Source organism: Salvelinus alpinus, chromosome 36, assembly GCF_045679555.1.
Source record: "Salvelinus alpinus chromosome 36, SLU_Salpinus.1, whole genome shotgun sequence".
In the NCBI taxonomy this organism is placed as follows: Eukaryota; Metazoa; Chordata; class Actinopteri; order Salmoniformes; family Salmonidae; genus Salvelinus; species Salvelinus alpinus.
The window spans coordinates 3,395,355-3,406,136 of record NC_092121.1 but is presented as its reverse complement, the minus strand read 5'-3'; the positions used below and the strand labels follow the sequence as shown (position 1 = coordinate 3,406,136).

At 46.0% G+C, this 10,782-nt stretch overlaps 1 protein-coding gene across 1 annotated transcript; it reads left to right on the top strand.

Annotated features, from left to right (window-relative positions):
- Positions 1 to 537: 537 nt before the first annotated feature.
- Positions 538 to 1,510, top strand: LOC139564825 (alpha-crystallin B chain-like). The gene has a single exon (XM_071384670.1). The coding sequence runs from the start codon at positions 669 to 671 to the stop codon at positions 1,374 to 1,376; it is 708 nt and encodes a 235-aa protein (XP_071240771.1). The 5' UTR covers positions 538 to 668; the 3' UTR covers positions 1,377 to 1,510.
- The last annotated feature ends 9,272 nt before the right edge of the window (positions 1,511 to 10,782 follow it).

Genomic DNA, 10,782 nt, shown 5'->3' with positions numbered 1-10,782 from the left:
TGGTGCATTAGCTCATTGAACCAATCCTGAACTATGAGGATAGCCCCTTAGTGCATGGCCGCAACACTTGGATCCTAAAGGATAGTTGTGGGATCACGTCAGTGTCCAGCCATCTGTAGCCTTCACTTCTAGTATGTCAGCCTAGCCAGCACCCTCAAATAGTCAGGGGTGAGGCTCCAAACACATGTACGAAACACCAGGGACAATATTATCCCGCTGATCTCATCCAACAGCCGTGACTCAGGATAGAGGGTGGAGTGTGGTAAGGCGACCCTCAGCTGTGGCACGACCAACCCAGCGCTGTGACTAATGAACCAATGACAAACACAGAGGGAGAAATAGAAGCATCTCTCCGTAAAAACGTAAACAGGATATGGCCATAAGCTCAGTTTAGCCCACTGACTCCTCGCAGGGTATTCTTGTACCATACCACTTAATTGCCCCTTCCCCCGTCCTTCTTTATTGAGCTCATGTGTCGTAAATAGGGCAACAAGGGGGAGGGCTTTAGGGAGAGAGGGAGTATATAAGCCTGAGAGGTACTACCACAAGTTCAGAAACACTTGCGGGAGTAGCTCACCAACCAAGAGATCCTCACAGCAAGAGATCCAAGGAACTCACACTCTTCTTCTTCTAAGCAGACCGGAAAGGAAAACAGAAAAAATAACATCATGACTCAGTCCGCCGCCACAGCAATCGAGAGCATCTTTGGAAACGACCCTTTCTTCAGTCAGGAGAGGATGGTCTTCCCACCCATGCACCACCAGGCCCTCTCCGGCGTCGAAGAGGACTTCTTTCAGAGGAGGTCCAACCTGGCCAGTGATCTCCTCAAGGATCTCCGCGATGGGCTCCCCAGTATGCACCAGCTGCACGAGAGGGCCCACCTCCGAATGGGCTCCCCATTCCTGGAGAGGAGGATCACAGGAGTTCCAGCAACAGTACAGAGCCAGGTGGCTGAGACAGGCCGGAGCCACAGCCCCTTGGCCCTGAGCCTAAATGCCCAAGGCTTCAACCCAGAAGACATCACAGTCAAGCTGGATGGACGGAGGCTAGCCGTGGTGGCCATGAAACAGGCCAAAGCAGAAGAGGCTAAATCCACCTCCTCCGCCACCTCTTCCTGCTCCTTTTCCTCCTCCTCGTCCCAACAGAAAGGCTTTGTCCAGAAAATTGACCTGCCTGCTCACCTAGACCTGACAGCATTGACCTGTTCTCTGGGAGAAGATGGACAGCTGAGGATCGAAGCTCCCACAGCCGTCCCCCAGCTGGAAGCCCCTACAGAGGAGCAGGAGGACCCCCTCCACTTCAGAACTTCCCTGGACATACCCATAGCCAAGGGAAACATGGAAGAGTCTACAACAGTGAAGACCTCAAAACCTTGAATTACAAAGACTGTCTGAATATTTTATAACAACATTTATTGTATTAATAATCCGGTGGATGACATTGTGTAAAATCATTTATAATATGCCTATTTGAATAAATATTATTTAATAAACACAATCTGATATTGGAATGATGGTTGCTAGAATTGTGGTTTGTGTGGATGACAGTTTTAAAATAGATAACTAGAAATAAGTGGTGGATCCTGTCATTACTAGCATACTATACACTTTAATCAGTCATGTGAACTGAATACTTTTACAGTCCAAAGAACAAATGCAACCTTGCACTCCGCACCTCAAAACACACAGTATTTCTCTCACTGACATCTGGATTAGGAGACAGAAAACAGCACAAGGTCTTTGGACAAAGACATTGTTGCATGTCACGTTGGTTGCATTGTGTGTTCTCTACATCTATATTGAAATCAGGGACACAAGCATGTGTGGGCTGGGTGGACACAGGCCCACCCACTGGGGAACCAGGTCCTACCAGGCCCACCCAAACAGATTGAGCAAAAACGAAACTAAAATATGTATTCCATGTTGCAGTATGAAGCACTCACCAACCTGAAGCTTGACCAAATTCGTAAAAATACAAACTAGCATTCTAATTATAATTGAAACACTCCATATAAAGTAAGTGTTTATGTTGTACTTGCTACTCTACACACTAAAAACAAATGGTTCTATATAGCGCCAAATAAGGGTTATTTGGCTTTTAACCATAGCGGATCCATTTATGTTCCTGTATATCCAAGATGGCGTAGCAGTCGGACGTGTGTTTTGTCTTGTCCCGTGTAAATAATAGTTTTCCTAGTTTTTTTTGTATATATTTAGTATATATTTTAATCTCACTTTCTACGGATTAAATATACTCCTCACCCAATGTGATCCGGATCTGCTATTTTTATACTTTAGAACCGGAACCCCCATCAGAGCTACTAGCTAGTAGTCAGTTAGCCACTGCTAGCAGTCTTCACCGTTAACTCGAACACCAGCTAGCCTCAGCTCAGTCAATACCTGCCAGTTTGCACAGCGCGATATCAACCCAGAGCAAATCAGACTTATTTATCTCTACCACATCTCCGGATTCCTACCGTAAGCTCTGGACCATTACACCGGATCATCGCAGCTAGCTAGCTGCAATCCGAGTGGCTACTCCTGGCTAACGCCTCTGTCCCAAAGCAAGCACCAGTTATCCTTGAGCTAGCCTCGAGCTAGGCTCACCTCCCGGCTAGCCGAAGAGGTCTACCAGCTAATTATTGGGCCAATTATTTCGCCAATTGGCCTGGACCCTTTATTGCCGAAATGGAGCCCCGCCGATCCATCGCGACTAGTCTGCCGACGTATTCGTCCGAGGTGGTTTCAACAGGCTTTTCCGTTGCCACGTCGCCGAAGACCCATCTGCTGGCCACGGCCCGCTAGCTCCAGCTCACTTAGCGTAGTAGCGACTACCGAACGATTTAGGTTAGTTATTATTGTTTTATTTCACTGTAGAGCCCCCAGCCCCGCGCTAAATGCCTTAGATAGCTCTTTTGTCGCACCCTCCACACATGCGGAGACCTCACCTGGCTTAACTGGTGCCTACAGAGACGCAACCACTCTCATCGTCACAATGCCAAGGTTTACCTCCACTGTACTCACATCCTACCATACCCTTGTCTGTACATTATGCCCTGAATCTATTCTACCACGCCCAGAAATCTGCTCCTTTTATTCTCTGTCCCCAATGCACTAGACAACCAGTTCTTTTAGCCCTTCAGTACTCTTATCCTACTCCTCCTTTTCCTCTGGTGATGTAGAGGTTAACCCAGGCACTGTAGCACCCAGCACCACACCCATTCCCAAGGCGCTCTCATTTGTTGACTTCTGTAACCATAAAAGCCTTGGTTTCATGCATGTTAACATCAGAAGCCTCCTCCCTAAGTTTGTTTTATTCACTGCTTTAGCACACCCCGCCAACACTGATGCATTAGCTGTGTCTGGTTTATCCTGGCTTAGGAAGGACACCTAAAAATATGAAATTTTCATCCCCAACTACAACATTTTCTGACAAGATAGAACTGTCAAAGGGGGCGAAGATGCAATCTACTGCAGAGACAGCTTGCAGAGTTATGTCATACAATCCAGGTCTGTGCCCAAACAATTTGAGCTTCTACTTTTATAAATCCACCTTTCCAGAAATAGGTCTCTCACCGTTGCCGCTTGTTACAGACCCCCCTCAGCCCCCAGCTATGGCCTGGACGCCATATGTGAATTGACTGCCCCCCATCTATCATCAGAGTTCGTGCTGTTAGGTGACCTAAACTGGGATATGCTTCACACCCTGGCCATCCTACAATCTAAGCTAGATGCCCTCAATCTCACACAAATTATCAAGGAACCTACCAGATACAACCCTAAATCCGTAACCATGGGAACACTCATATATATCATCCTGACCAACTTGTCCTCTAAATACACCTCTGCTGTCTTCAACCAGGAACTCAGCGATCACTGCCTCATTGCCTGCGTCCATAATGGGTCCGCGTTCAAACGACCACCCCTCATCACTGTCAAACGCTCCCTTAAACACTTCAGCGAGCAGGCCTTTCTAATCGACCTAGCCCGGGTATCCTGGAAGGATATTGACCTCATCCCGTCAGTAGAGGATGCCTGGTTGCTCTTTAAAAGTGCTTTCCTCACCATCTTAAATAAGCATGCCCCATTCAGAAAATGTAGAACTATGAACAGATATAGCCCTTGGGTCACTCCAGAGTTGACTGCCCTTGACCAGCACAAAAACATCCTGTGGCATACTGCATTAGCATCGAATAGCCCCCGCGATATGCAACTTTTCAGGGAAGTCAGGAACCAATATACACAGTCAGTTAGGAAAGCTAAGGCTTGCTTTTTAAAACAGAAATTTGCATCCTGTAGCACTAATTCCAAAAAGTTTTGGGACACTGTAAAGTCCATGGAGAATAAGAGCACCTCCTCCTAGCTGCCCACTGCACTGAGGCTAGGAAACACTGTCACCACCGATAAATTTACGATAATGGATCATTTCAATTAGTATTTTTCTACGGCTGGCCATGCTTTCCACCTGGCTACCCCAACCCCGGCCAACAGTTCTGCACCCCCCACAGAAACTTGCCTAGCCCCCCCCCCCTGCTAACAACCATTTGAAGGTTCTTTGAGAACCAAAGGGTTCTTTGAGTCATTATGCTTCCACATAGTACCATCACCCTTCCCAAAGAAACCTTGAGGAACCCTCCTCTCTTAGTGTGTACCCTTAACAAACACTACCTCTTCATTGTCAGATGATGGCGCCAGTACCCTATAATAAGGAAATTCCCATTACAGTTGATGTACGTGTAATTCAATCAGACATACTCTTCCAAACCATCTATCATTCTGTTGAAGTAATAATGGTTTGCTTCATATTTTCTGTTGAATAAATTATTTGCAACATTTGATCGTATCAGTTCGTATAGGCCCTGCATACTGTTTACTGGTGAAGACCAAACAAGTCTGTATAGATCCATGTTAAGTTCTAGTAATGGTAAAAGACAAAGGGGGCACTGAGCAGGAACGCAAGCTGTAATTTGATATATGCAGTGTAAGAGGCCTCTTCTTCCTTGTTAATTTCATGTGACTGTTTGTGTATACCACCTATAATCGTTTATTTCTATATTTCTTATTCAACCTTTATTTATCCAGGTTAGTCTCATTGAGATAAAATGTATTTTTCGAGAGACCTGTTTCAATCTAGACCTGGTAGCTAATCTAGCTAGATTTGCGTACACAACAATTCATTTGCATACACCACAATTCAATTCACTCTTTGTGTTACCCACAATTCACTCTTTGCCTACACCACATTCACAAGACACACTGAGACCTCCTGACTCGGATTTATATCAGTCCGTTTGTTACTGGTTGTGCAATGTGAACTTCAACAGAGCAGGGAGTCAAGTCAGGAAAGTTGAAGCAAGTTAAAGTCAAGCACTAATCACGGATCATGGATAGCCACTGAAACAAATGTTCTCTCAACTAAAGCTCATGGGCAACGTTTCAAACACCTCTAGAATCCGGTCCAGAATCCCTTTAAGGCTGATGACGAAGAATCTACCAGAGACAAAGGGTTCAGAGAGGGTAAGACGCCAAACAGAAAACAGCATCTTTAGTCTCCACACTTGGGGAACTCGACACCAGGGAAAGGAGAAGAAGAAAGAGCTTTAAATGCTATCATTACACCCAACTCCCCGAAGGGGCCTAAATTAGTATCTGTAAAGGTTCCTCTGACATTTGCTACCTGGGAGACACTATTTGTTGTCGAGCCGTAACAGGGACAAAACACAGCAGTTAATATTTGATGAGCACTGCCCGGGGCAATGGGATAGACTCTAGGAAGAGAAGATGAAAGGAAACCACTTCAATCTTTAGCTTTATTTAAATGTCACCGAAATCAAAGATTTACATAATGAGAGCTAGCTGACTCTTTACAATGTGTAAATCATCCACTGCAATTTAGAACAGGCAAATTCGTATAGGTGAAAGAGTTGGTACAGTATGAGTTGGTACAGAGAAACATACACTAGTCAAGTGGCACTATTCAGTTAACAGGGATCTGTTTTTCTGTTTTTCACAAATTAATAGTGTTTTCTCTGCCGTGCTTATACCCAAGGATCATTTCATGTTAGATAGAGCACTTTCACAATGTTTTGGGGACACGAATAAAGCGCTGTCAATCCAAGTGGATAATCATCACCTGGAGGGGGGAACCAAAAATCTCAGGGATCACGTTTCTCCCCAGTAAATATTGATCCTTGTACGACAAAACTAAACCCAATGACACAGTCCACAGCCTGCCTGGCAGCTTGTATAATCTGGAAGAATATGTAGACAGCATGTGTTGGTCTAAACTAGTGTCTGACTGGTATCGATTTTCAGCCCTGATGAGGTGCAGAGAGAGCTGCTGCCACATCATCATCATCCCAAAGTGTCAGTGAGTGTTGCTATCGTAAGCTGAACCCCCAACTCTCTCTCTCTCTCTCTCTCTCTCTCTCTCTCTCTCTCTCTCTCTCTCTCTCTCTCTCTCTCTCTCTCTCTCTCTCTCTCTCTCTCTCTCTCTCTCTCTCTCTCTCTCTCTCTCTCTCTCTCTCGCGCCATCTGTCTCTCTCTTTCTTTCTCTCTGAGAATAGTGTGGGTTGTTTTCATTATCATCCTTAACTACACTACAGATCCATAACTACACTGTCCTCTCTGAGAATAGTGTGGGTTGTTTTCATTATCATCCTTAACTACACTACAGATCCATAACTACACTGTCCTCTCTGAGAATAGTGTGGGTTGTTTTCATTATCATCCTTAACTACACTACAGATCCATAACTACACTGTCCTCTCTGAGAATAGTGTGGGTTGTTTTCATTATCATCCTTAACTACACTACAGATCCATAACTACACTGTCCTCTCTGAGAATAGTGTGGGTTGTTTTCATTATCATCCTTAACTACACTACAGATCCATAACTACACTGTCCTCTCTGAGAATAGTGTGGGCTGTTTTCATTCTCATCCACTACCCAACCCTCAGCCTCATAACAGTAGATCCTTGATTGTCAGTATTGTTTCTCACTGATGTTCAGTGGAGTAAGACTAAATGATCTTGCCCTAGTTATAAGGGCCCAGAGTCTTCCTGGCCAAGTCACATGAAAAAACGGAAAAAGTCCCCGCCTTAAACTGATAAACTAGATGAGTTTCACAAGGCTTACAGATCTTCCTGATACAGTCTACAGCCACTTTATGGATATGAACAAGATCCTACAAGATCGATACCCCACTATGACTGTCCATTATGATGTGGAATCATCTGTGGCCCCTGAGCTGGAAGAACAGGCGGACAGACAGAAAATGTAATGTTATGCCTCAACCCTCCAGAGTCTCATCTGTGTAGTCTGACCTGAATGATGTGTTCTATCAGGACACAGGCATTTGGTCTTTGTTCCTGGTCTTGGGTTTGCTAGCTGGAGAGTGAAGCCATGAAGATAATGGTCTGGGAATAGCTTTCAGAGGCTCAGTAATCTCTCTTGGACATATTTTGTGTGTAATCCAAATAATGTGTAGGATAACACAGCAAATGTTCCTGTAGCATCAGTAGTTCCTGTGTTTTGGTTTTCTTCACTGATATTTGGATGGGAGGGGGTGCTTTGGCTGAGAGCTTCATTTTGCGAGGGTGGACTTCACAAATCGGAACTCCCAATTTCTAACACGTGTGGACCCAGAACCAAATCACTCACCTGACCAAATCACGCAAGTTCTGGGTTAACCGAAATTAGAGGCTCAGTGGTGTTTTGGTTGAGTTAGATATTCTAGCACTAATCCGAGATATCCATTTTATAGGCGTAGGACCTTTCAAAGGGGATACTTTCTGTTGACATCTCTCCGCATCATCAGTATCTTCCAGAATGTAATAGGATTCTAATATTTAGAGGGTTCTATTCTATTGCTTGTCTCGATCTTCCAGAAATCCTCTCATCTCCCCAAGGTAGGGTACCTCATTTGGAGAGCGCAATGGGAAAACATTATTGCCACCATTAGCTATTACAGACCTGTTTAATATTAGATCATGTTGCTTTTGTGCGTTTATGAGCGGGTGGTATGACAAGGTCTGGAGCGCAGGTCCCCCGAAGGTTCCGGATGTCATGGAGACGACAGCATGAAATGTGGTCCGCTGCGTCAAACCCAATGAGCTTCGCCAGGGCGACGAATATGAACTGGTAATAAAGATGGATTCCGACGGTGTCTCGGTATGGCCAGGGCCGAGGCAGGGGGTCGAAGGCTGATTTGATTTGTCAGGCCATCTAGCCGATACAGGGGCGAGTGCAGGAAAGCATTTAGCTGGGTCTCCAGTCCTTTACCTGGAGCTCCGGCACATTAGTGATGTTGGTGATAGCTCAGCCGCAGGTTGCAGATGCTGTGGTGTACTAAACTAAGCAGACAGACATGTGTGTGTTCCCGTGGGATTATGAGGCTGCAGCATGTGACTCACGGGTTTAAAAAGATTTCTGCTTTGACAAATCTTTCAATATTCATGGGGCCGGTGGCTATTAGTGGTATGTAAGATAATAAATAACTATAAGCAGGTGATCTCACGCAAATCATAAAAAGGACAAACTAAGGATGCAGATATGTAAAAAATATATATATATATACAGTGGGGCAAAAAAGTATTTAGTCAGCCACCAATTGTGCAAGTTCTTCCACTTAAAAAGATGAGAGAGGCCTGTAATTTTCATCATAGGTACACTTCAACTATGACAGACAAAATGAGAAAGAAAATCCAGAAAATCACATTGTAGGATTTTTAATGAATTTATTTGCAAATTATGGTGGAAAATAAGTATTTGGTCACCTACAAACAAGCAAGATTTCTGGCTCTCACAGACCTGTAACTTCTTCTTTAAGAGGCTCCTCTGTCCTCCACTCGTTACCTGTATTAATGGCACCTGTTTGAACTTGTTATCAGTATAAAAGACACCTGTCCACAACCTCAAACAGTCACACGCCAAACTCCACTATGGCCAAGACCAAAGAGCTGTCAAAGGACACCAGAAACAAAATTGTAGACCTGCACCAGGCTGGGAAGACTGAATCTGCAATAGGTAAGCAGCTTGGTTTGAAGAAATCAACTGTGGGAGCAATTATTAGGAAATGGAAGACATACACGACCACTGATAATCTCCCTCGATCTGGGGCTCCACGCAAGATCTCACCCCGTGGGGTCAAAATGATCACAAGAACGGTGAGCAGCGGTGTGAAGGGGAGGGGGGGAGGGGGGAGGGGGGCTGCAGGGGCAGTATTGAGTAGACATTTACATTTACATTTAAGTCATTTAGCAGACGCTCTTATCCAGAGCGACTTACAAATTGGTGCATTCACCTTATGACATCCAGTGGAACAGCCACTTTACAATAGTGCATCTAAATCTTTTAAGGGGGGGGGGGGGTGAGAAGGATTACTTTATCCTATCCTAGGTATTCCTTAAAGAGGTGGGGTTTCAGGTGTCTCCGGAAGGTGGTGATTGACTCCGCTGTCCTGGCGTCGTGAGGGAGTTTGTTCCACCATTGGGGGGCCAGAGCAGCGAACAGTTTTGACTGGGCTGAGCGGGAACTGTACTTCCTCAGTGGTAGGGAGGCGAGCAGGCCAGAGGTGGATGAACGCAGTGCCCTTGTTTGGGTGTAGGGCCTGATCAGAGCCTGGAGGTACTGAGGTGCCGTTCCCCTCACAGCTCCGTAGGCAAGCACCATGGTCTTGTAGCGGATGCGAGCTTCAACTGGAAGCCAGTGGAGAGAGCGGAGGAGCGGGGTGACGTGAGAGAACTTGGGAAGGTTGAACACCAGACGGGCTGCGGCGTTCTGGATGAGTTGTAGGGGTTTAATGGCACAGGCAGGGAGCCCAGCCAACAGCGAGTTGCAGTAATCCAGACGGGAGATGACAAGTGCCTGGATTAGGACCTGCGCCGCTTCCTGTGTGAGGCAGGGTCGTACTCTGCGGATGTTGTAGAGCATGAACCTACAGGAACGGGCCACCGCCTTGATGTTAGTTGAGAACGACAGGGTGTTGTCCAGGATCACGCCAAGGTTCTTAGCGCTCTGGGAGGAGGACACAATGGAGTTGTCAACCGTGATGGCGAGATCATGGAACGGGCAGTCCTTCCCCGGGAGGAAGAGCAGCTCCGTCTTGCCGAGGTTCAGCTTGAGGTGGTGATCCGTCATCCACACTGATATGTCTGCCAGACATGCAGAGATGCGATTCGCCACCTGGTCATCAGAAGGGGGAAAGTAGCTTGGATGAAAGGTACCTTCTCCGCTATGCAATCTTGTTTTAGAGCTGGTCATGGGTGCACCTCAGCCACGCTCAAGGTCCTAAACGATATCATAACCGCCATCAATAAGAGACATTACTTTGCAGCCGTATTCATCAACCTGGCTAAGGCTTTCGACTCTGTCAATCACCACATTCTTATTGGCAGACTCAACTGCCTTGGTTTCTCAAATGATTGCCTCGCCTGGTTCACCAACTACTTCTCTGATAGAGTTCAGTATGTCAACTCGGAGGGCCTGTTTTCCGGACCTCTGGCAGTCTCTATGGGGGTGCCACAGGGTTCAATTCTCGGGCCGACTCTCTTCTCTGTATACATCAATGATGTCGCTCTTGCTGCTGGTGATTCTTTGATCCACCTCTACGCAGATGACACCATTCGGTATACCTCTGGCCCTTCTTTGGACACTGTGTTAACTAACCTCCAAAGGAGCTTCAATGCTCCTTCCGTGGCATCCAACTGCTCTTAAATGCAAGTAAAACTAAATGCATGCTCTTCAACCAATCGCTTCCCGCACCTGCCCGCCCATCCAGC